This window comes from Lichenostomus cassidix, chromosome 10 (genome assembly GCF_008360975.1).
Source record: "Lichenostomus cassidix isolate B80296 chromosome 10, HeHo_3.0, whole genome shotgun sequence".
In the NCBI taxonomy this organism is placed as follows: Eukaryota; Metazoa; Chordata; class Aves; order Passeriformes; family Meliphagidae; genus Lichenostomus; species Lichenostomus cassidix.
The window spans coordinates 19,887,102-19,912,109 of NC_139491.1; the positions used below are offsets into that span (position 1 = coordinate 19,887,102).

General features: G+C 54.6%; 1 protein-coding gene across 4 annotated transcripts; it reads left to right on the forward strand.

The window, feature by feature from the left end:
* Positions 1-327: 327 nt before the first annotated feature.
* RBPMS2 (RNA binding protein, mRNA processing factor 2) lies at positions 328-25,008 on the forward strand. 4 transcript variants are annotated; one of them, XR_014854377.1, is made up of 10 exons: positions 328-699; positions 4,199-4,388; positions 12,478-12,555; positions 13,191-13,229; positions 13,725-13,787; positions 14,609-14,759; positions 15,398-15,546; positions 18,257-18,424; positions 23,413-23,482; positions 23,734-25,008. XR_014854377.1 is itself a non-coding variant. In XM_085071163.1 (9 exons), the coding sequence occupies exons 2-8, from the start codon at positions 4,284-4,286 to the stop codon at positions 23,473-23,475; spliced, it is 648 nt and encodes a 215-aa protein (XP_084927289.1). In that variant the 5' UTR covers positions 329-699; positions 4,199-4,283; the 3' UTR covers positions 23,476-23,482; positions 23,734-25,008. The 4 variants fall into 4 exon arrangements, 2 of the variants coding, with proteins under 2 accessions (XP_084927289.1, XP_084927291.1); XR_014854376.1 differs by having other exon boundaries at positions 18,257-18,419; XM_085071163.1 differs by lacking the exon at positions 18,257-18,424 and having other exon boundaries at positions 329-699.

Genomic DNA, 25,008 nt, shown 5'->3' on the forward strand with positions numbered 1-25,008 from the left:
CTCAACGGGGGTCACAAAGGTGCCGTCCCGGTGCTCTCGGACGCCCGCGGGCGTGAGCCACGTCTCCCCGCTCCGGGGATGCGCGGAGGGAACGGCCCGGTCCCACCGCGGGCTCAGAGCCCGGCGGGCCCTTTAAGAAAGTCGAAACCCGAAAGTTCATCAAAGTTGACAAAGTTTTTCGTGGAAAGGAGGGGAAAAAAAGAATTAAAATAACTCGATCCCAACAACACAAAAAACCTCCCCACGGTCCCGGGGGGCCGTGCCGGGCCGGGATTGGCGGCGGTAGCGGCCGGGGGCGGCCCCGGGCGGGGCAGGCGGGCGGGTCCCGGCCCCGCTGCTCGGTGCGCGGCGGCGGCACCGGGAGCGGCGGGAGCGGGGGCTGGGGCGCGTCGGCCCCGCAGCTGCGGCTCGTTGCGCTCCGCTCGGCCCCGCTCCGCCCGGCCCGGCCCAGCCCGGCCCGGCCCTTAACAGCGGCGCCGTCCCGGGACGCCGCATGTGAGCCGGGAGGGTAGCGCCGCACCGCCCCACACCGCCCCGCACCGCCCCCGCACACCGGCACCACAGCGGCCCCGGCACCCCGGCTCGGTCCCGCGGAGCTCCGGAGCAACCGGCACCACCCCCCCGCCCCAGCACCGCACCATGAGCAACCTCAACAAGGACACCGAGCACACCAACGGCGGCGGCACCGTCGAGGAGGAGGTGGGCGCCGGGCTGGGGATCGGAGATGGGACACCGGTGCGGCGGGGACCTGGGAGCGGTGCCGGCACTGGGACTCCGGGGTGGCTGGGGATAGGGGGACGGGGCTGGGGCTGGGTCGCGACGGCGGCGGAGAACTGGGAGCGGCAGCGGGACTAGGGACGGGGTGGCGGGAATGGAGCGCTGGGGTGTCGGGAAACGGCGGATGGTGAGCGGCGGCGTCGGGGAACCGGGTCTGGGGTTTTGGGGATTAAGCAGAGCGGCGTCGGGGACTGCGGAGGCGGCACCGGGACGTCGGGGAAGCCGGGAAGGAGCGCAGCGCCTTGTTCGGGAAACAGAGGACCTGGCGTCAGGGCTGAACCCCCGGGTCGTCGGGGAACCGGAGCCCGGGTGCTGGGGCTGCCCAGGGCTGGGAAGCTGGGGCTGGGCTGTGGGAACCAGAGTACGGAGGTGACGGGGAGCCGGCGCTGGAGTCCCCGAGCCGTCCCGAGGAGAGGCTGGGGCCAGGCAGGGGGAGTCCCGTGCTTAGCCCTGGGCCCCTGTAGCCCTGTGGGGCAGGGGGCTGGCAGGTCCTTGCTCCGTCCAGTGCAGTCGGTGCCTGTGGGCATGGTGTCTTATCGCCAAGTCCCTGCAGATGGAGGGCTCCTGGATCCAGCACCGTTCTGCCTGTGTGGGCTACTAGTGGAGGAGCCCCTGCCCTGCTCCCTGTGTGCTGGGAGCCCGGCTGGGGCTGGAGGACTGTGAGCTGCCCGGTCAGCAGTCCCCTTCTTCTGGATGCCATTGCAAGCCGGAGTCTGGATGCTGCTGGACTCCAGGCTGGGAAGGCTAGTAAGCATCGGTTGTCTGTAGCCACATGCCAGAGCTGAGTTTGCAGCCCTCCACATTTGGACTTTGGCTGTCGGAGCCATTGGCTGATGTCATCACTGCACCCCTTGAGCAGGTATTGGCATAGTGCAGCTGCCCTCCATCTTGGAAAATGCCCTGCCTTGGAAATGTTTTGCTGCAGTCCTCCGTGTCTGGCCCTCAGGATCGGGGAGGTGCTCAGTCCCCTCCCCTTGCTGTCCTCCGTGCGCTCGCGCCGCCGCAACATGGCGCCTGGCTTGCTCCACCACCCACCGGGGCTGTATGGGCCCTGTGCACCAGCTGACTCAGGGCCATCAGGTCCCCTGGGCTTTAACCCCGGCAAGGGGGACCCGAGTAATGGGGTGGAATGGATTGGCAGGTGGTGGCTGTAGCGATTCTGTCCCCATCGTGGAGCAGGGCATAGATGATGTGATGATGAAATGGGATGTGGATGTAATGATGCTGGTGGGATGTCCCAGCCTCAGCGGTTGCACTGGTGTGGGTGGGTTGAGAGCTGGAGCACCTGGGGCCCTGGGTCACTCCCAGTGGAGGGAGGTTTTGTACCTGGGGGTTTCACAGGCTGCACACGCGTGCGCAGAAGACTCAATGCGGCTTCTTGATCCAATTATTCACTGGCCTGCAAAGCTCTCCGAGGTCAATGCTGCTTGGCGCATCCCATCCCAGTGGCATTGCTCCAGTTGGGCTGGTGCCTCACAGGTGGTGGTTGGATGAGCTTTTGGTGCTGGGGCAGAGCCGGTCTGTTCCCCACTGCCTGGTGGTTGTTTGGTAAAGTGGGTGCTAGAGCATTTGAGGAGCGTGGAAATCCTCAACCTCTGGAGAGGCTGGTCCTCCCAGGAGTAGAGCTTGATGGCTGGAAAACTGCGTTAAAGATGGCATCCCTGGGGAATGGGCAGGGGTTGGACGGAAGCAGCTCCAATTTTCTGCTGTGCAGCCTCCAGGAGCATGCAGGGAGGGGGATGGTCTCTCCACCCTGTTGGATGGTCTCTGGCCTTGCTGGCTGTGTCTGTCACCCTGCACCCAGGGCTGCAGCAAAGGACTCAGTGCTTTGGTTAGCTGAGACTGGTGGGGGGTTAATGTCCTAGTCTCAGCTGGGATTGTTGTTGGAAAGTCGTCTGTCTACCAAAATCCACCAGAAATAGTGCTGTGGGTGGTGAGTAGAGTTTGGGTTCCATGGTGGCTACACTGAGCCTGCTCTGAACGCTTGTTTTTCCGGTACCTCCTCCTGGCTGACCAGGAGCTGTTCCTCAGTGCAGAAACTAATGGAGGCATAAGGAGTGACCTTGTGTTCAGGATCCCAGCAAGGTCTGGGGGCCCAAATTCTTGCCCAGAGCTCCCCTTGATACAGAGTGGTAAATACATTCAGTGCAAAGTGGAATCCCTCAGTCCCAACAAATGCAGGAGGGTGTGCTGGAATATTTTCCCACACTGCATGGATAACACCACCAGATCCTGGCGCTGCAAACACTCCTCCATCCCCCCCACCACGTGCCTCCTTTGCTGCCTCTCTGAGCATTCACAGAAGGGCACTGTGTGCCCCAGATACAGTGGGGTGAAGCTTCCAAATTCTGCCTTTCCCTTTATCTTATCTGCAAGCCCCTGGATCTCACAGCCGCTTCCTGGCCGGTGACATGAGGAGGACAGGAATGCCTCTTGCTCCTCTCGAGGTCGTTAACGGGAATGTTAAACAAACAGGGCCTAATGTCAGTCCCTGCTGTTCTTCACCAGACACCTCCCCAAACGCGATCTCTCCCCGCTTGCTGCTATCTTCTGTTTAATTTTCCAGGCAGCCGCCAATCTGTGTGACAGCATCTGTCCTGGCAGTCCTGAGGGGTAGTGTGGGATGGGCAGCTGCCTAGGTGCTGCACTCCCACCCCTGTGGCAGGCAGAGCTTTTTCTGGCAGCTGGAGGAGCTTTTGTGCTTCTCTTGGACACTGCATGCTGTGTCCATGGGAGTATTGCAATAAAACCCTGCGAGTTCACCTTGCTCTCTGGAGTGCCTGATGCAGACATGTTGGTTCTATGCTTGAAATTCATCCTTGCTCTCCCAGGAAGTCACTGGGAAGCTGTAGGTCCACTAAGAGTGGGAGAAATCTGGAGCTGGCTGTGTAGATGCCCAAACCAGGCAGTTGAAGTCTGTTGTTATCCCGTGTGTCCTCTTGGCTGGTCTCAAGGGCCTGTTTGCAGCTCCATGGGTAGTGGCTGCTGCTCTTGAGGTAGAGCTTGGGCTTCCTGGACTGCTGAAGGTGGAAAGCATTAAATGTGAAGTTGTGGGCAGAGCCCAAGTGAGGACCTGGCTAAGCTTTGCCAGAGAGGATCATTTTAGGAAGAAACCCTTCCATGTGATGGGGTGAGGCCCTGGCACAGGTTGCCCAGAGAAGCTGGAGTGTTCTCACTCAGGGCCAGGTTGGATGGGGCTTGGAGCAACCTGGTCTAGTGGAAGGTGTCCCTGCCCATGGCAGGGGGTGGAATGAGAATGTCTTCAAGGCCCCTTTTAACCCAAACTGTTCTGTAATTCTGTGATCTTCCCTGTTGGTCCACAGAAGGCTGTGGGTTAGGAAACTCCATGCTGGGGAGGCAGAAGGCTTTTGGCTTTCAGGCAACCTCCTCAGTAGCGAGTCCTTCATCCCTTTTTTCTTAGCTGCTGCACTCCAGGGCTGCCAGAACTTCCTGGGAATGCCACTGGTGAGCGGGCTGTGTTATGTGCTGGATGTCTGTAGTGCTTCATGGACTGCTGCCAGGCATCTCTTGACTTCTGTAATCTCTGCCTGAGTGGACCTAGATACCTCGTGCATGTGTGGATTCCAGCTCTCCGGCTGCAAATAAATAAGGTTAGTGTAAGTTCTGGAGTCAAATGTCTCCTCTGATGCTGCTCTTCGCACTGAAGAACGTGAGGCTGTGGTAGTTACAGTCCCCACTTGCTAATCCTCTTGCACTTGTCCTGGCTGAAGCAGGATGGTGCCTCAGAGCTGTTTTCATGCATCCTAAAAGTACCCTAAGTGTTAGATGCAGCTTTCTGTCAGTGACAGATTGTTGGCTGAGCAGGCACCCTGGAGTCACCACACACACAGAGGTTCTGGGAACTAGTGTGTTCCCAGACATCCTCTTGGTCTTGAGTTGAGCACTAAGTTGCTCTGACAGAAGGAGGGATGTGGGAATCTCCTCTTTATCTCCTTGTGTCCTGGTACCTGTGAACACCCTCTGAAGGAGCTTCCTTTTCCTTTCTTGCTCTTTCAAATCCAAGTTTCTTAGGCACGAGTCTGAACATCGACATCCTGACTCGTCGACATTCCGACTAGTCCACATGATGGGGTAACTTCTTCCTCCTGCCATCTGGGCTAATTAAATGAGACCCAGCTTCCGAAATGAGTCTTCCTCCTTGGTTAATCTGAGGAATTGCTGAACGGACCTTTCCCTACTTTGCCTCAGCATTAAGGGGTTTTTGGTGGTGCCTGTGGAAGTTACGAAGGGCCAAACCCAAAGGTTCCCTTGCTAGATCTCTGCTTTTCCCTCACCAAAGTAGGAAGGGTGCCCTTGGAGATGTCTGGGAGGTAGCTAGGAGTAGTTCAGGCTTTGCTGGTCTTCCTCATAGCTCTGCTTGAGAATCTGGCACTGTGGGAATTCAAGAGTGTCTCTTGCCGGAACTGATGTGGAAGGCTGTGGAGTGAAAAGATCCTTTGAGTTTGCTGGTCTTGGCCACGCCAAATCATGGATTATGGAGCAATGAGCAATGCTGCTGCTGGTTCTGGAGCTCTGCCTGAAATAGAGGCTTCAGCTTGAAGTTTCACTGTGGTATGAGTGTAAAGTGAGGCGGGCAGACCTCACTACAATACTCAGCATCTTCCTGCACCATGTAGGATGGTGGAAACCAAGTTTCTCCTGTGTGCCTAGCCCTGTGAAGGTGGACCTGATGAGGGGAAGGGCAGTGGGACACAGCCCCAGCATTGGAGCTGCTGAACCTGGCCCATACTGAGGGGTGATCCTGAGCCAGCCCAGCACATCTGATGAGAAGGGAGTAGTGGCACCAGGTGACCCTGTCCTTGGCATAACAGAAGTGGGTGCTACAGGCCTGGCAAGGATGCTCTCGCCACTGCCCCATAGGGTCATTGTGTGCTGGGGTGGCTAGAAACCTGAGGGCCAGTGGGTGGTCTTACCCTTGTAGTTTTCCAGCCCTGCTGCACAGCTCAGGAGAGGCTGTGGAAATGTTTGACCTCCCAGTCTGGAATGGTGCCTTCCCTCCTGTTCTGCAGGAGGTGGTGACAGGTTCTTGCATTGCTGTGGGGTCAGTCTTGGTATGTGTCCATGGGTCAGATGCTGTTGGCCTGGGAATGTGTGTCCTTCCCATCTGCTTCCAAGGGCAGGAGGCCAATGTCTCCCTCAACATGTAACTGCCCTGGGTCACCTGTAACCATGGCCTGAAGTGCAGCATGAAGAGCTATGGGTTGGAAGAGAGCAGCCAGAGGGTGTGTTGTGGGTTAGGGTTGCCATTTTTGGTCCATATTTTGGTAGCACTGTCCTTCCCTGCTGCCTAGTGGCCCTGTCTTGCCAAGAGCTGGACTGATGCAATGTTGGCTTAGTCCTGTGGGTGCTTGTCATCCTCCTGGTGTCCCCAAGGGTATCCCTGTGTTGGGGGTGACACTAATGACTGGTGTCCACAGTGGAGAGCTGCTGTGAGCTTTCAGCTCTCCATCACCTGGGTTTTGTGGAGTACTTGCTTGTTGGGCTGTGGAGGTACCTGACCTGCTACATGGGGCTGGGGCATGGCCATTGGTGTGCTGCCCCGAATTGGGTTCTTTTGAGGAGAAATTCCTCTATCTCTGGATGTGTCCTGGGAGGCACAGGACTGAAAAGTGCCCAGGAATCATTGTGTGGTGTGGTGAAGCAGATAGAGATGTACTCACTGCAAGATCTGAGATGGGAACATTTCTTGTCAGGGTCCTGCTTCCAGATCCATGTCTCCTGCCAGCCTCTGCCCTGAGGAGGAGCTCGTTTCAACTCTGTCTCCTGCCAGAATAGGTGCCTGGGTGTGGGCAGAAAGAGCTGATTCATAGCAGGTAAAGTCCATGCTCCAGCTGATGGTGACAATTATTTGCAGGTCCCCAACATCAGAAGGTGGCAGGTGAGGGTCTCTGGAGCCCAGTGCTTAGCGTGGTGGCTGGGCAGGACCAGTGTGGATGTGAGTGTTCTTCAGCACATTGGCTATGTCACTTGTGCTGTTCTCCTCTAGCTTTTGGGCAAGGTGAAATGTGATTATGGCATCCTGAAGTGCTCAGCCAGCATCTCCATGTGCTGGGGAGCTGCCCCGTTGGACAGTAATGTCTTGGGAATTGTGAGGCTGACCTTTCCAAATGTTTCATCAGCTCTGAGCCCCTGTTGTGGTCCAAACTCATCTGGGTGCTGCCCTTTCCATGAGATGCTGCAGAGACACGGGTGACAGGACTTGATAGCAGGAGGAAGTGTCCATGGCAAAGCCACACTAGCAGTGCTTCCTCTGCCAGGGCCAAGGGCTATTCTTGAGTGCTGTCCTGTTGTGCCTGGACTTATCAGCTTCCATTAGCTTCCTGCTGCCCCAGAATTGGGCTGGTGCCTCTCCCTGCTTCCCCCTTGTTGGAGTGTCTCCCTCCCGTGACCACAGGGATGGCTGAACCCGGTTGACATCCCCTGCCTGATGTGAGGGAAGAGCAGTGCTGGGGAGGAGCTGCTTTGGGTGTGAGCGGTGTGAAACACCCCAGCCTTGGGGACAAAATGCTGGTACACTTGGGCTAGCTTGTGGTCAGCCTTCTTCCCTCTGGGCGAGCAGGATGTTGGTCCTTGGATGCCTTTTGTGTAAAAGGCTGTTTTTGGAGGGAAATGCATGAAGCTCTCCTTGCTTCAAGTGCTATGGGAGGTTCAAGGCCCTCTTTTCCCTCTGGGGATGGGTGAACATCTTTCCAGAGAGTGGGAAGCTGAGTGTCTGCCTGGTGCTTCCTGGTTGGAGCAGTTCCTGGCCTGATCCTTTGCTGGGGCTTAGTGTGACCCTGCCTGAGGCCATCGGAGCTCTGCTTGGGCTGGAATGGCAGTAGGCCCCCAGCTCTTGCCACCTCTCTGCTGATTAGTGAAGGGGAATCTGAGGCATGGGGCAGTGAAATAGCCTGTTACAAGCCCCTTCTCTCGGGATTTTTGCCCTGTGGTGTGGAGGCTGCTCTGCTTTCCTGCTGAACTGTCCCTCACACAGACCACACATCTCTCTCTCCCAATTTCCCCTCTCTTGTGGTTCCTGGGACTTTGTGCTGAGGAACAAAGCAGCCCTGGGCTGCAGTGGCAGGACCCTGCAGCCCCGCGGCCCGTGTGGGACACCGAGAGCAGGATGTCCCGTTTTTCAGCCCCGCCGCTGGACTCTGCGCGTTCCTCTCCCCGCAGCCCTGTTGTGCAAGCTTGCCGCCCCATTCCGCTCCCGTGCCTTATAAGTCCTGGCTCCCAGGGCAGCCGCAGACTCGCCGCATTCCAGCGGCCTCGCGTCAAGTGGCCCTGGCTGCATCATGATGGCCAGGACCTGGGCTCTGTGTCCCCCTGTAGCCTCGCTGGTGGCCCCAGATGCCAGGGAGGCGCCCCATGGGATGCTCTCCCATGGGAAAAACTGTAGTACATGTCCCCGAGCTCCTGGCACCTCAGGGTGGCTGCCAGGAGTGGGAAGTGCCTTTGGGATGCTGTGGCAGAGCTAGTCCCTGTCTTCAGCAGGGTGGCACGGGCTAGTGGCATAGGAATAAGGCTCAGTGAACAAATTGGTGTGAACTAGTGGGAAATGGCTTGTTTCTAGGAAAAACTGGCATGCAGCTGGACTGGCTTCCGGGAGAGGGGGAATGTCCTGCAGCACAGTGTGGGGGAGGCATTAGAGCACATTCCTGCTGTGCTTGTCCTCAGGTATCTCTGAACCACTGCTGGTAAAGGCTTGTGTGTTCCATGTGCCAGAAGTATGGATCTGGGACTAGGCCAGTTCTGGGGGGCTGGAGTAGCCCAAGCTGTGCTGTGGGTGATGTAGTTAAAGGGCTAATCTCTCCAAAGGTGAGGGTCAGCCTTGCTGGCTCCAGGTTGGGGGGGTGGGAGGAATTCGGAGCAGTCTTCTAACAAAAAATTGCCAATCACTGCAGCCTCACAGGGGGTTGGGTACCTGTGGCCTTGCATTGGACATTTCCAGCATAGCTTGACTGTTTTTGGGCTGCAGGCACCTCAGAACACCCTTTTGAGAGCTCTTATTCCAAAGCAGCTGTGGACAGGAGTTGTGGATGCTGTGCTGTCTCCTGGCAGTGCTGGGGCTGCAGCAGCACAAGGCAGGAGCTGCTGTTTGGCTCCCTTGCGGCAGGGAGCCTTCGCCTCCCTGCAAAGCTCATAGCTAGGCTGGCACAAAGGTGTGTATGTCTTTGGGGAGATGCAGCTGTTCAAGGACTAACACTGAGAACTCGAGGGCTAAGTGGTTTGTCCTTGTCGCTCCCTCCTCCTGTGTGGGAAGCTATGTTGGGATCCTCCCTCTCTAAGATATGGCCTAGATGGTCTTGTCTCTCCTGACATGAATCCTGTTTTCCATGGCTCTCCTCCATCTCTGCCAGGTGTTTGGACTGGGGGCATCCCCAGAGGGGCAGGGATGGGGAAGGGAGAATATTTTGTGCAGGGCTTGCAGAAGTGTGACCCTACTGGGCTATTCTAGGCAAGAGCTGCTCTGTGTCCTGCTTCTCTCTGTGTTGTATGTCCAGTTTGGATCAGTCATGGGTGGGATGAGGCTGCTCTCGCCTGGCATCTCCCCTTAAGTGGCTGGCAGGAGAGCCTAAGAATGAGCAAAAAAACATGGTGTTCCTGGAGATCTGCTCCTGCTGGATGTCTAGACATGCAGTTTGGCCCAGGGAGTTCCTGATCCAGCCCTGGATGGATATTTTTGAGGGTGTTTTTATTGGTTTGGTTTAGTGTTTTTAGTCCTGTGCCTTTTCTAGATGCACTTTGGGGAAGCTGTGTTTGGTGGCAGGGACTTGAAGTAGGGCAAATATATTTTAGCAGAAGCTACCCTGTTGTGGCATGTTGAATGTAGGGGCTGGATGCCTGGATTTGTCAACTCTGGGTGGTCAAAGCCTGCAGGACTCGGGCTGCCTGGAGAGTCCCAGTTTGGTCAATCTACTGCAAGATGCTTGTCTAGACCCTGTTGCCCTCATCTACAGTTTCTTCTCTGTAGAGCAGGGGAAAGTTGTCCGCAGTGCACAAGAGGCTCAGACTGGTGAGCTGCATCCTGCTTTTCTCCTGTGGGATAACTCAAATCTCCTTATCTTTATTCCTGGTCTTGAAAGTAATATCCCTCTGGCTTAGCTTACTTTGTCCCTTGAAAGTATTGCTCAGGTCTCTCACCAGCCTCACCCTCCCTTCTCTGAATAACTTGGTCTTCCATTTTCCTTACCCTTCTCTAGGTGACTTATGGATGTGTTGAATTGCAGAGATCTTGTAAAACCAACCACCTGGTCTTGTCCCTTCCAACAAGCTCTTCTGAGTAGGGACTTCATTAGTATGTCTTGAGACCCTCTTTGAAGAGGTTGGTTGGTGGCATTTATTATTGCCCAGGCTTTTGAGCAATGGCAGCCCTTGATGGGTGCTGTGGCTTGTCTTTCCAATGCCTTTCCAATGCTGTGGATGGTGACAAACAGGACTTGGAGGCCAAGGGAAGCTTTTGGCCAGCAAGAGACGGTTTCTTGCTCCTGTCCTTGACAGCATCATATGGGGCTGGCACTGAGAGCCTGTTACCCCAACAAAGAGCTTTCCTGGGCACCTTCCTTGCTCTGTTTAGGCTGTTGTGAGGGCTCCAGCTCCGACTCCCCATTCCCTGAGCTACCACGCGTCTTCCATCCTGTCACGCCTGTCGCAAGGACTTATGAAGAGACACATCACAGGACCATTTAGAGACCCAAAAGCGATGCAGATTTCTATCTGCTCAGAAGAAACATCCATCTTGGGGGCTGAGCGTACTCGGATCCTGAAATATTGAAAAGGGATGGTGCTTTCACATGGCTGAGGCACATGTGTGCCACCACACTCTGCAGTCCTCCCCTGCAAGAGATGGCCGTGGGCCTTCTGGGAATGCTCTGCAGGCGCTCTGTGGAGCTGATGCTGAAGTGCAAGCGCTGAGGTCTTTGAGGCAGCCAGGAAGCCAAGAAATAGTGGCATTGTCCCCTCTGTCTGGGCATGGGTTGGCCTTGGAGTGGTGTCTTGAAGCATCACATGAGGGGTGGTATGGTTGGGGAGCCTGTCAGCCTGAGCCTGGCCTTTGAAAGTGTTTCTGGAGCGCTCCACATAGCATCCTGCTTCCCAAGGCAGGGCACAGCAAGAGCGTGTTGTAGAGCCATCCATGTTGAGTGGTCAGGGGATGGGAAAGATGCTCTGGCTCTGCTCTTGAGATGTGCTGGGCTGGAGAAGGGCTCCTCACACTAGTGGGGGACAGTCTCAGCATGCACTAGAGAGCAGGAACACCCCAAGTCTTTCGCAATCACTGTCCATCCTGTGGGGGCTTTACCATGAAAAGGGCGTTTGTCTTCCTTGCCAGGACTGTCCTGAGCGCCGGAGCTCAAGGAGGTGAATTTTCATCTGTAAAAGAGAGAAACTCCCCTGTGTGGAGGAGTGTGGATCTGGCTGCCCCCAAAGAGTTGCAGGAGGCAGGGGCTCCTGTGTTTCTAGGTCTGTCTCCAGCCCAGGAGCAGGGCAAGCACATGCTGCTGAGTTTGGTGGCAAAAGAGGTTTTGGATACAGCCCACTATGGCTGTATCCATAATGGGAAGGGAAAATGGCTGAGCAAAACCAAAAATGTGGGAGCACAGTCCTTCTGCCCTGCACATGGGGGTCACTCCATGCTGGAAGCAGGCCAGGAGATGAGTTCTGGCATGGGGCTCCTGCTCCATTTTAATAATGACAAGCATCTTCATGACCTCTGTTGTGCGTAACTTCCCTTTTCAGCTCTGTGTTGATTTACAAGAAGTCTCTGCAGCTTCATCATGCTGCTTCCTATGGAAATTGTCTGCCAGCCAGTGTGCAGGGAGAAGGTGCTCATGGTAGTCTGACTGTTGAGCAGAGGTCTCCAAGGCCATGAGCCTTCAGCACTTTCTTCTTCCTAGTTATTCAAGTGAACTATTATCTATAATTTTAATGGATTATCTATTGAAATCCTCCCCTGGCACTGTATCTTTTGCTTGGACATGAGTGTGTTTGAACTTGGTTCATGACTTGAACAGCCTGGGAAGAGCAGCAGGCCAAAGGGGTTTGGCCCAGCATAGCTGCTCTTGGCTGGGCACAACAGAACAATGGCTCTGAGAGCAGGTTTGGAAGCAACTTTTGAAGGGTCTGAGGTATGCTGGGGAAGGAGCTGAGGCAGACCCAAAATCTTACTGCAGTAATTATCTAGGGCTGTTGCAGAAATCAAAAGCTACGAGTGGGGCAGTGAGGTGTTTCTCAAAATTGAGGGTTGCCTTTGAATTGGTGACTGAAGTAAAGTGCCGAGGTAGGTTGAGGAGAGGAGATCTAGTACATGATCTGTAGAAAGAGCTGGAGAGAGCTGGAGTTTGTAGTGGTCCCTTCTGGACCTTTGGAATGCGTCCAGCTTAGTTCTTGTGGCAGTGGGTGGTCTTTTCCAGTTTAGCCATCAAGGTCCTGTCAGACTGAGGAGCTGGTGTCCATGCCTTGATCAACCCAGGCCATGATGCCAGGGTTTTAGTAAAGGACTTGATCATTTGAGGCAGAGACTAAAGGGCTGGATGTGTTTTATCACGGACAATGCTCCTCTAATGCAGGGAAGGGTTAGTGGACCTTTGCTCCAAGGTGTGCTGTTCTTGCTGCACTTAATCTTCTGAGCTGTGCTCTGTACTCTTTCTTTGGCACCAAACATCTCTTATCAGTACAGCTGGTTGGCCTCTCCCCTAGGTACGGACACTGTTTGTCAGTGGCCTTCCTGTGGATATCAAACCCAGAGAGCTCTACCTTCTCTTCCGACCATTCAAGGTAAGAAGGTCTTCAAATCTGGTTTTTGGTGGGAAAGATACTGTTTTGTGGATGATCTGGCAGCAAAGGCCTGTCAGGGGAAGTAGCGATGACATGGGAACCTGAAGCCAGCATGGGATCCTATGACTTGTGCTCAGCTGGGAAACCTCCCCAGGAACCTGCCTTTGGAATTGTGTTGTCTCACAGCTTGGTGAAGCCTGCTTGGTCAGCCCTGCTGCCCAGCTGGACCAGCCCTTCCTTGAGGATGTGTCCTCATCCCCCAAACTATCCATCCTTCTCTAATAACCTGTCTCTGGGGAAGGGGGATTTTCTTGTCTGCACTCCTCTAGCAAAGGGTGGGTGCTTTGCTTTCTCTAGGCACTAGCCAGGGCAGGGTGCTCATCTTTGTAGCTGGATGAAGAGCTAGAAAATGCGATTCCTTCCCAAAGGGCCAGGATGGACAGCTAAAATACCTGCTCTGCCCCCAGTCTTCTCCACTGGTGGGAAAGAAATGTTACTGTCCTTGTTCCTGCTGCAGCCCCTGCCTCATGGAGGGCTTGGTGCTACAGGAACTCCTGGAGCTGTCGTGTTGTGTCTTGGTTGTAGTGTGGTCTCTTCAGGAGCCTGACACTGACTTGCTCTCTTTCCTCCTGCAGGGTTATGAAGGGTCACTGATCAAGCTGACTTCAAAGCAGGTACCTCCTTCCAGCCTGTGTATTTTTGACTTTTGCTAGAAGACTGGACATGCCAGGAGGGGAGAGGAGAAAAATCCCATTTTAACTGTGTAAATCACTGTCTGGGGCCAACACCAGGTACACTGCTGGGTTTTACTGACCCAGCATGTGCTGAATGTCTCCGTGTCTTCTCTTGCTGCCCTGGGTGAGATCTGAGGCTTCAGCCTCAAATCTTGTGCAACCATCAGCCTTCCCCACTCCCATGCTGATCAAGGCAAGGGTACCCATTCTGGGGGCTGTCAGGGTGAGCGCTGTCCCCACATGTAGGAATGCCAAAGCATTTGTGGTGGGAGCAGGTGCAGAGAAGGAATCTTGGGCCAATAACCCAAGCTCTGCTTGCAGCCCCACTGCAGCTTTGGATGGTCTCTTCTGCTGGTTGTCTGGGGCGGGGGGGGGGGTGTGGCGGGGAGGAGCTGGAAGAGACTTCCAAACTGAAATCACTGTTATTTCTTTTAGCCAGTGGGTTTTGTGACCTTCGACAGCCGTGCTGGTGCTGAAGCAGCGAAGAATGCCTTGAATGTGAGTACCCAAAGAGCTGAGGGACTCAGGGGGCTGGGTGCCACACACCTTGCTGCATCCAGAGCTGAGGGCAGGGAATGGGCAGGGTCTCCCAACTGTGGCCTCGACTATGGAAACAAAAGGGTCCTGCAGCATTCCACCAGGGAAGCAGGAGAGCTGTTCAAGGCTGACATCAGCCTGGGCAAATGGATGCAAGCTGTCTCCATGTGGTTTTTGACCACTGGAGGACAGCTCCAGGGCCTCTGAGAGTGTGGGTAACTGCTGTGACTCAAGAAAATGTCTTGAGGATGGTTAACATGGAAGGGACACCCAAAATAATCACCATCTTGCAGGAGTGTTGGTGGGATCTGGTTAGCAGGTCTGGTTCCGCTGCACTGTAGACCTTGCCTTGGGCTTTATGACACCTGCTAATGTGTTTGCTCAGGCTGGCGGAAGATGTAGTAGCACTACAGATGGGAGCTCCCACCCAGATGGGGGTTGTTCCAACTCCAGTATAGGTAGGGTTATCCCAGCTCCTGCTGGAAGATCCTTCCTGACCTGTGTTGGTATAGTAGCTATCTCTGTCTGCTATTGTGGTTGGTGAACTGCACATAAGGAGCAGAACTGTGTCCCTTCTGTTGGAAGCAGTGGTCCTGGGCCAGCTAAACAACAAAACAAAAGCACGAGAGCTTGAGTGTTGCGGTGAGGTGACAAAAATCTGGGCATATGACTGCAGTGTGGTGGCCTTGGTTCCTCAGCTGGGCTTTGCTCCACAAATAGCCACAGCCCATTCTTGGACTGGAGCTTTGCCTCTGAGACTCCTGTGCTCTCTCCTGTGACAGGGCATCCGCTTCGATCCTGAGAACCCCCAGACCTTGAGGTTAGAGTTTGCTAAAGCCAACACAAAGATGGCCAAGAGCAAGCTGATGGCCACACCGAACCCCACCAACATCCACCCTGCCTTGGGTGCACATTTCATTGCACGGGACCCCTGTGAGTATGCTGGGAGGAGCTTGGCGGTCATAGCTCCAACCTGGGAGATGCCCAACCCTGGGAATGCTGCCAGGGTAGAAAGGAACCCAGACTCACCTCTGCTCTGCCTGAAATCTGCCTGGGGCAGGGAGGCCAGCACGATGTCGGAGCCATAGGAGAATAACAGGCATCTGCTAAGGCTTCTGGCCAGCACAGAATTGTTGAGACAGGAAAGTTGGATTTGGTAGCTCAACTGATACCATAAATCCTTTAAATTGTCCCTAATTGTGAAGCATAAATGATGAGTTCTGTGCCATCACCCTCTGTGTAGCTTGGTGGGGTGAGTAGTCCTGCTGAGGCTCACAGGGTGACTTGCAACGTGGTTCTGAGCCCCCCATCCCCTGTCCTGCATCCTGTGGCAGCAGCCCTGGGCTGCCTGTGTGGACCAGTCTGTCCAAAGCCCACGTGGGGCTGTAATGCAACACGTTCCTAGTAGGTTTGGGAGGCCCGAGGAGCAGCTGTGCACACAGATTTTATACCTCACCAAGATGGTAGTGCAAAGCTTTAGCCTAGGGTGGGGAGTCTGGAGCCTGTTCCCAAAACAGGCTGTTGGGGCCAGCTACTGAGATGCTGTCCTCTTATCTCCTCCTCCTATCTAGATGACCTGACTGGAGCAGCTCTCATCCCAGCGTCCCCAGAAGCGTGGGCTCCCTACCCACTGTACACCACGGAGCTGACCCCTGCCATTCCCCACGCCGCCTTCACGTACCCGGCGGCCGCTGCTGCGGCCGCTGCTCTTCACGCTCAGGTGAGTCGCTCCCCGCCTCCCGTGCCGGGTCTCGGCCCTCCTCTCTTCCCGCCACAGTGCTCGTTCCCGCAGTCTCCGCTTGGCTGGTTCGATCCCGGCCTCTGCACCTTGGCTCCTGGGCGGAGCCTGCTTCTGGCTGCAGGGCAGGGGGGCCCAGCCCCGAGCCAGCCCAGGGGGAGGGGGTCTGTGTGGCCGAGAGCAGGTAGAGCTGGCTGATGATTTCGAACCATGCAGGTCCAACCTGTGTCCCTGTGAGGGGCAGGGGTTGGAAAAAAGTCAGGGCTCAATTTCTGGCTGGCTCTGTTGCTCCCCATGGCCAAAGAACTACACTGAGGGACTGCTGAGAGGAAACACTCTTTGCCAGCAAGTAGCATAGCTATGAAATGTCATCCCAAGTCACAGTGAAAGCAGTGGGCTTAGCTCTGTGCTAAAGTGAGGGGCTCAGCTGGGATTCCTTGGGCCGAGTGACTCAAACACTTCCAAAGCTGGAGGAAGGTGTCCTGCAGGAGATGAGTGACCAGAACCTTGCCAGAGCGATGAACTGTGGTGGAACAGCATGTTAGCCACACTGGATACAGGCTAGTGAGGAGGATCATTCCATGCACAAGCCTCTGGAAGTGCAAGTGGTGGTGCAACCAGCTGCCTGGTGTCCTAGTGTTTGTTTGCTGACAGCTGGGGATGTAGGGATGCCTGTACTGGTCTGACACTGGGATGCTTTAATGTACAGAGACCACACAAAGTCCTTGAAACCATGGACATGCAAGAGGGAAGCCAAAAAAGAGAAACAGTGCCCTAATTCCAAGTTAAGTCACTTGGCTTGAAGCACTTGTCCAGGAGAAGCTGGAGCCCCTGTCCCTGCCCTGCTCAGTGTTACCAGCCAGCTGTGCTCTGCCTGCTTCAGTCTCTGCTTCTGTAGTGGTGCCATAGGGGACTGGGGCAGTGGGACTGAGCGTTGGGGCTTTACCTCTGCTCTCTGCCCTGCTAAGCAGGGTGTTGACTCCTACTCTTTTCTGCTTAAATGAAGAGGAAGAGGAGCTGTGTCCTCTCACCTTGCTGTCCTGGCTGGCAGTGAGCTATGTTGGCTGTCTTGCTTCCCGCAAGCTTTGTGATGGTAACTGCCTAGCTTCAAGCCAAGCTTGCTTCCCAAATGCCATGTGGAGTGGATGCCAGCTCCTGGCGTCTGTCCTGCCCCTCTCACACCAGCAGACCTCTCCTGCTTTTGTCCTTCTCCAGCCACCTGTCCAGCCCCAGGTGAGCTGGTGTTGAGCTGAAACTCCTATGGGGTAGGGAGAAGTACATTGGGGTTCAGGACAGGACCGGCACTGAAATGTTCTTCCAAGGACCTCCAGAGCCAGGCTGGTCCTTCAGTGGGAACGTTGTGCTTGCTGGTATTTTCCAAAAGTTATTGGTGGTGCCCACAACTACAGGGCTGTGGTGTGCTCCTCAGTGGCCCAGGAGAGAGGTGTCTTCTTGCCCCTTGTGTGTATAGGGTGGTGGTGAAGTTTGAATTGTCCCTGGAAGGGAGGACCAGGAAAAAAATCCCTCTAGCCTGTCTGAGGTGGCTGAGGGAGGTGAAACCTTTATTGCAGTTTCTTCCAGGATGGTCATGGGTGACTGTATGGGGACCCTGAGCGTGAGGGTTAGGCACCAAAACTTTATGGTGCATGGTCAGGGAGAAAACTCTGCTCTTGTAGAATGGAGGGTATTAAGGAGGCCTCCAGCCACATATTTTCTCCTTGGGGGTTTTAGTTCCTGCCTTCCAGCTGGTGAGCTACTGGTTTCCAAAGAGGTTGTCTGGCCTCACCATGAGACCCTGAGGAGCTCCCTGCCCAACAGGGTCCATGGGTGGTGATGGGCCTCCAAGCCTTAGGAAGCCAGCCCTTCCAGGCTGTGGCTAGACCCAGCTCTTTTCCAAAGAGGCCACGGGGCAGTCCCAGCCACTCCTGGCTGTGCTGAGCTGGTGCTGACCCTGCAGGGGCATGTCCTGGCACAGGATATGTTACCAATAAAGTTTAGTGGGGTTAAACATTACTCATGATGGCAGCTCTGGGCTGGAGCCCTGTCCCTTGCAGAGCTGAGGGTGGAGCTCGATGGGAAGGTGACTTTTGCTCAAAAACAGGGCTAAAAACTGTTCCCTTAGTCCTGGTATGCTGAGCCCTCTGCCCTCATTGGGAGGGGCTTGCTCACCCATGTGGTGGGCTCATGGATTATTCCCCAGAACAGCCAAAGTTCTTCCTCCCAAAACTGGTGTTGGCTGGAGGGCATCCATGGGGATGGCCAGAGCTGTAGCAGCTCCATAGTGATCAGCCTTGAGGCAGGCAAGAAGTTGGAGGCTGTAGCTAAGCCAAGATCTTGTCACAAGAGACTTAAACCTGAGGGGCTCATACTCTTGCAGCCCTGAGTTCAGCAAGGGGGAAGAGGAGGTGGCCTGGCCTCCTGAAGAGCTGCCCAAAGGGCTGGCAGGAGGAATCAGGGGCAGGAGGTGGTGAGAGGCTGGCCAGGCCTCAGGAACCCTTGGTAAGCCACTGCCAGCCGAGACTGATGGCTGCTGCTCCTGGCACCCTCGTGATGCTCTGGGCAGGCATCAGGCCACTGTAGCTGTGACTGCACCCTGACCCTGCCCCACTGGGGACTTCTCTGACTTTAAGATTGTCCCATCTGCCTTCCCTCCCTCCCACCTTCTCTCAAATCCCTCCTTTGATGTCCATAGTGAACTCCAGCCATGATGCCAGCGCAGGCTAGCCCCGAAGCTCAGAGCTGTCCCTGGAGATGGGACACCCTAGTGATGCCTTATTGCAGCTAGTGGAGTGGCTGTACTACAGCTCCATTCCTAGAAGTGTTAAGCATGATGGCAGCCACGTCTGGAAAGACTGGTAAGGTAACCATCTCCCCTCCAAGGTGCACCATGGGATTTGCAAGCTTCTGCCCATCTCTGTAGCCCATATCTCCTTGGCAACCCAGTGCATGGGCCTCACGCTACCCACCCACCCGAGCCTGGGGAATGAGATGCCAGGCCTTCTTTCTAACCCACATCTCCAACTTGGCAGCACATGACATGGCGCACACAGCATGGCACCATCTTACATCAGCTCCTCCCAGCTGAGCCAGGCTCGGCCAGGCCCCGCCGGTGGGAGGGGAGCAGCCCGGTTGAGCCAGGGCAGAGACCACCCTGCCACTCGGCCTGAAAGAAACCTGGTTTCTCCCCAACCTTGACCCTTTGAGGGCAACCAGAAATACACCTTGACCTCACTCCTGGCACACGGTGGGGGAGGTGAGTGATGTGGTAGTGATAGCACACGACTAAATTTTAGTGGGCACCTTAGACAACAGCACTTGCCGGTCACTTTGTTCCAGAATCGCATACCAGGACAGACCCTGTCCTTAATCGTGGGTCTAATCTTACCTCTTTCCTCTCCAGTTACTGGAAATGGAGCCCGCTCCTACCTGGAGCTTGGCTTCTCTCTTGCAACCTGAAATCACAGGCAGGACACAGGTCGTGTGAGCCATAATGGAGGGAATCAGCAGCTTGGGAGAAAGGGGAGTGGCATAGGAGACTGGGAGCTTGGGGAGTGGGAAGGGCCTGGGACTGGTTGGCAAGGGGTTGCTTGATGTTTCACTGAAGGAAACGAGTTCTGGTTCAGTTCTCTCTGCAGTGGTTCTGAGCAGACTTTTTTCCTCTCTGTGGAAGTGATGTTGGGGAAAGAAGCCGCCAAAGGTGAGGGCCCAGGTCGGCCTTTTGCCCTTGGAAAACTGTGAGGTGCGAAGATGTGCAGAGCTGACGTTCTGGGAAGGTGGGAAGAGCTTGAGAGAGGCATGGAGACAACAGCTTCTCTTGTTCTGCTTGGTCCTGGTAGACAGGTTCATCCACTGCTGGTGGAATGGAGTTGGGCTGCGTTGTATCTCTGAGGTGAAACCACTGGTTTTGGGGTGCCTCTAAGCCAGACTCTGAGTCAGCAGCAGGGGATGCCAGGGCTATCCGTGCTCCCAGAGCTCTTCTGCAAAGAAATGCTTCCAGCTGTGGCAGCACCTGTGGGTGCAGGACTCTGCTCTGGGCAAGACTTGCCCTGGGAAGCAGGGGATGGATGCAGGATTGGCTTATAAGAACATGGCCACATGGTGCTGCTGGGGACACAGCTGAGCCATCGGGGTACAAGGCATTGGATTGATGGATGGATGCATGCCCGTTAAGATGGTCCTAAACAAGAGGATGGATCAGTGCCTGTCTTCTCTCGTGTGCTCTTCACCCTGGTGTGGGATGATGTGCTGATCCTCCAGCTCTCCCTCACCAGAGCTGCTTAGGGAGATGAACACGTTCGATCCCACTGCATCTGATTTTCCTGGTGGTGGGCTGAGCTGCTCTGGTCCTACACTTCGTCATCCCCCCATGCCAGCCTCCTGAGGGGCACTGCCTGGGTGCGCTGCCTGCTGCTAGGGTGGGGGTGTGTCCAACACACACCAGTGGGTGAGGTGGTGTCTGTGCCACCTGTCCTGTCCTTGACTGCCTGGGTCACATTCCCATGGGCTGTGTTTCTAGCTGGAGCAGAGCAGCTCTTGCTGGCTGCCAGCAGTGGCTGCCCAGGGCTTGCACTGGGTGACCCGCGGCACTGCCTGCAAGGTGCTCATGGTCCACTGGGTGGAGGATCTGAGGATCTCAGTAGCACCAGTGAAGATGCTGCTCTGCACTTCAGCAGCTGACAGCAAGATGCAGCTCTTGGACATGTTGGTTGGATACTACCAGCTCCTGGGAGCAAAAAGGAGTGCTTTGTCCCTGCCTATACTGGGGGTCTTTGATCGCTGGGGACCATTCCAGCTGTAGAGATAGATTGGAGCTCCAAGATTTGCTGGGGCTGGCTACAGACCTAGAGGTAACTAAGGAGGACAGGCAGGTCCTCCACGCCAAAAGTGGTCTGAGGAGGGACCTGTGTACTTGGTCCTTGCTTCCCTTCTTTTTCCTTCTGAGTGAATTGCTCTCCACGAGGATGGTGGGCAATTGGATACCTAAATTCTGAGGGCAATGGGGAGAGACAGGAGGTTTTGAACAAGGAGAGTGAAGCTCTGATGGGGTGTTTCTCTGCCCCATTTATAATTTCATTGTGATTATTAGGCAGCTGCTGGTGTTGTGCTGCAGCAAGGAAGAGGTTCTTGGCCTTTGGGAGGTAGCAGGCAGAGGCACACATTTCTCCTCTCCAGCTGTTTTCTGGGACAGATGTTGAAGGCAGCAGCACGAGGCTGCTGCTGTCAGCCAGCAGTGGCTGCCTTGTCCCTGTGAGCAGATGTTTCAGTGATGTGACCAGACTCCTTTCCAACTGGGAGCTAATGCCTCTCCAGAAACAACTGTGTCTCTTCCAGTAAAAGCCTCTCTTGCTCTGCTTTCCTCACCCAGTGCTGGACATCTCCATTTGTTCTCAGCTTCTCCTGTCACAGATGTAGTATTTTGAGGGGTGTGAAGAGAAAACTGCTTTGGCAGGTGCCTAGAGAGTGTTGTCTTGGCTATCTGCTGCCTCCAATCTGCTGCTTCCAGGGCTTTCTGCTGGCTTAAGGAACATCTCTCCTTAACTCATCTTTGAGTTCCTGCCTCATCCCATCAAGCCCTTAATCTTTCTGTGGGCTGGAAGATCTAGCAGGTTGTTCCCTCACTCTGCCGGCAAGTCAGAGCCTTGGATTGTACCCAGGATTGTCACCTCTGTAGGAGCTCCTGCTGGGCTTTAGGCTGACACCTCTGAATGCAGGGTTGGCCTAGTGGCCCGTGGGGCCACGGTGGGTCAGGCTGGGTGGGTTTGGTGTGTGAGCATTGGAGATCTGCAGGAGGGAAGGCAAGGATGGATGGTCCATTGCAGTGATGGTTTATTAGCGCGAGAGCTACAAACAGTGCATGTGTTAATAGAAAACCAAGATTTCTGTTGAAAGTGGAGACAGTGAGGCTGTGCAGGTAGGGCAGAAGGTGGTTCTGAGGACAGAATGGAGGGCCACCAGGCTGAGTGGTACTGTCTCACATATGGCCTGGCCATGCTGCTTGGCTGAGCCTGCATGGGATGGAGGCAGCTCTCGGGTTTAAGCACTCAGCATTGTGAATGAAGAGGGATTTTCCTATTGCTGCTGGGTAGGAGAAAACTGTTTCCAGCTGTCAAGGGGAGGGGTGTGGAGTTAGAGACACTGGACAGGGAGGATGGCTGGAGAGGAGATGTGGCTCTGCTAAGCAAGCACCTCCTGGTGACAGGGCTTGTGGGGGAGCAAGAAACCCCTGTTCTTGCTCTGGCAGCTGCTGTGGTGGCCCTGTAAGTTGTCAGTGGTGCTGCTGCCCTTTCCAAGCCTTCCTGGGTGGTATCTATGCACAGTGTGGTGGCCGTGGCTGGGCAGCAAAGGTCCCTCCCCCAGGCTAAAGGAGAAGTGAAAACATTCTGTGTGTGGCACTTTGGTCCTGGCACTACATGGGACCCCTCACTGGGGAGGAGGGTCTTGGTAATGTCCATGCCCTTGATTTCCTCTGTCCCAGGCTGGACTGACTGGGGTGCATGTGACTGCTGTGCCATGGAGTGAGGTATAGGGCCAACTGGAAGCTGATTTAGTGGCACCCATTTGCCTTGTGAAGATGTCTGGCAAGAGTCCAGCAGATTGTGGAACCATGGAACGGTTTGAGTTGGAAAGAACCTTAAACCAATCTCATTCCACCCCCATGCCACATAAAAGGACACCCTCCACTAGACCAGGTTGCTCCAAGTCATGTCCAAACTGGCCTTGCTCTGAGCTGATGAGAGGCTTCTGTGAGGACAGAGCTTCTGCAGACTGGCAGGGCTCCTTCCTATAGGAACAATCTCCTGGAGAGGGACTGGAGGCCCTGAGCTCGTGTGGCTGCAGTTCCTGGCATCGCAGCCCTCATGCCTGTGAGGGAGGACTTGGCCACTGCAGGCAGCAGTGCCGAGGTTGTGGCAGTTTGCTACACATCTCTGCACGTCCTTAGGAGAGGAGCATCTAGCCAGGCTTGTTTGGGTGAGGGGACAGCTGTGCCAGGATGAATGGGATACGGGGAACGGCTCACATGGGGCTCCAGGGGGTTTTCTGCTGCTTTTCTCCCCATCTTAGAGCCAAATCCATCATTGTGCTGGTTCACCAGAGCCCTGAATGTACTGAGGCCGTTATTCCCTCCTGGCAGCTAGGGAGGAGGAGTGGGGTTGGCTGCTGTGCTCCAGCAGTAGGACCAAGCTCCAGTCGCTGCTCCAGCTGCTGGATCTATGCTCAGTCAAGTGGCATGAGCCCATCTCCCACTGCTCTCAGGCCCAGAGCTGCTGATGCAGCCCAGCTGGGGACGCACTGGCCCTGCTGACCAAATGGGATCATCTGCATGTTCAGGGCTGGGGGGGCTACATGTTGTCTAAGGGGCTAGAAAGTGTTCAGTTACTGTCCCTTGTTTTCTTGTTAGGGCCCTATCCAGACCCTTCCTTGGCAAGGAGCAGGTCTGAGAAATGGATGTGGTAGCAAGCACCCGCCAGGAAAGCCTCCAGGTCTTGCTGGTTTGCAGCTCTACCAAGTCCTTCCCATGGTTTGGTTTGCCTGGAGCTGCTCCTGGTAGCAGGGTTGGGGCTTGGAAAACTCTGTGGACCTCTACTGTGGGGGATGAGCCGCTTCTTCCCCTACACATGTCCTGTAGAGGTTGTTTGGTTTTAATGTGTGGTCTTTGAGATGCTTTCTTTGGCTGGCTGAGGGTGGAGCTACTCAAGTAGAATTTGGGGCTTACCCTGGAGCCTCCTTTCTCATGCTGGAGACATCTTTGCTCCGTGAACCTTGCATATGGCTTGAAGGAGCTGAAGGTTTGTGCTCGGGTTGAGAAAATCCTGGGTCACGGACCTCTGCCATGGCTTTCTTTTCCAGATGCGCTGGTATCCTCCCTCCGAAGCTACCCAGCAAGGATGGAAGTCTCGTCAGTTTTGTTAGTTCATTAGTAAGTAATTACTCTTGAAGTCAGGTCTTTTGTGTCTTTGTTCTGTTCTTCTTTCGGACCCTGTGGGGGGGAGGGATGGGAGCTTGGGCTCAGCCCCACACATCCACCCAAGGATGTGTTTGGGTTTGCAGGATGGGTGATGGGAGCAGGGAGATACTCCGAGCCCCAAGGGGTGGGGGGGTGCTGTGGGAGACGCTCAGGACACAGGTCCAGCTTCCAGCTATCCCTGTTCACCACGCTCCTCTTCGCAGTGTCTCTCCTCGGCTTGTGTTCCTCCTCCCTGCCTCTCCGCGGAGGGATATGCCAGGGACGATTGCTCCGACTCCTCTGGGTTTGGTTTGCGGCCAGCGGCAACGCGCCCGGCCCCGCCGCGCTGCCCCCGGGGCTGCCAGCACCCCCTTCCCTGCATTGTGAAGCTACCACGGTTCCAGCCATGGGCTGTGCGCTGCCTCCATCCATTCCACCCTCCCTCTCTCCCTCAAGCCATCCCCAGGACCTCCTCCTCCCTGACGGAGCTTCGCCATCTGGCTGCACGAAACCCAGCCGGGGGGCTCAGTCCTGGGCTTCCCAGGGCTCGCCCCGCCCTGGGGGCAGCTCGGCTGAAGGAATCGAAAGGCAAAATGGGTTTTGCATGTTTTCTGGCATGAATTAAAACACTTAACTTGTGTCTGTGTGAGTGTAAGTTTGTTTGTTCTAGCGTTTGTATAACCGTTAGTAACAGGTCTTGGCCCAATGGATTGATCCATCAAGGTTTTCCTCTTGCTTCGGTGAAGACTTGGCTTTGAGAAATACTAACTGTCCTTGTCTCACCCCTTCTCCCACCTCCACCCTCCCCTCCCCAGGACGACCAGAAAAATTTGAAAAACACTTTACTTTTTTCTTTTTCTTTTTTTTTCTCTCCAAAGTACGATGCACTGGGTTTCTGTTCTCATCCATTCTGCTCTGGTTTTAAAGTCGGGTTATTATATTATTTTTTCCTCTGTCAGACTTCTATATATAGAACAGCTGTAAAATATCTAACTTTTTTTTTCCCCCCCATGTCCTTCTGATTGGAGAGCATCCAGTCCTGCCAAATAATCAGCCATCCTTATGGGAATACCGAACAAAAAAAAAAGTATGAGTATTTTTGTACCATGTGTAATAAGGAAATATTTATGCATCATAAAGAATTTCTTGTGTGTTTGTGTGCAATTAATTATTATTATTATTAAAGAGAAATTGTAATCCTGTAATAAGTTAATGTTTAGTTTAAAAGCTTGAAAAAGAAGGGTTGTCTTCTGTACCTAAGATTCAGTCAGGCATAGTAAATAAGAAATTGTGCAATTTTTGTTTCAGCATCTTATTGCTTGGTATTGAAGTGCTTTAAGTATTATCTGACCATGGCTGTCTTGCTTGTATTAAAAGATTTGAGAATAAGTTGCTCTATAATTGCTGATCCTATGAGAATGTGAAACTGGATGATAATATATGAAATGAAACCAAAACAAAAAAAAAAAGACAAAATATATACCCAGAGGCTGCTGTGA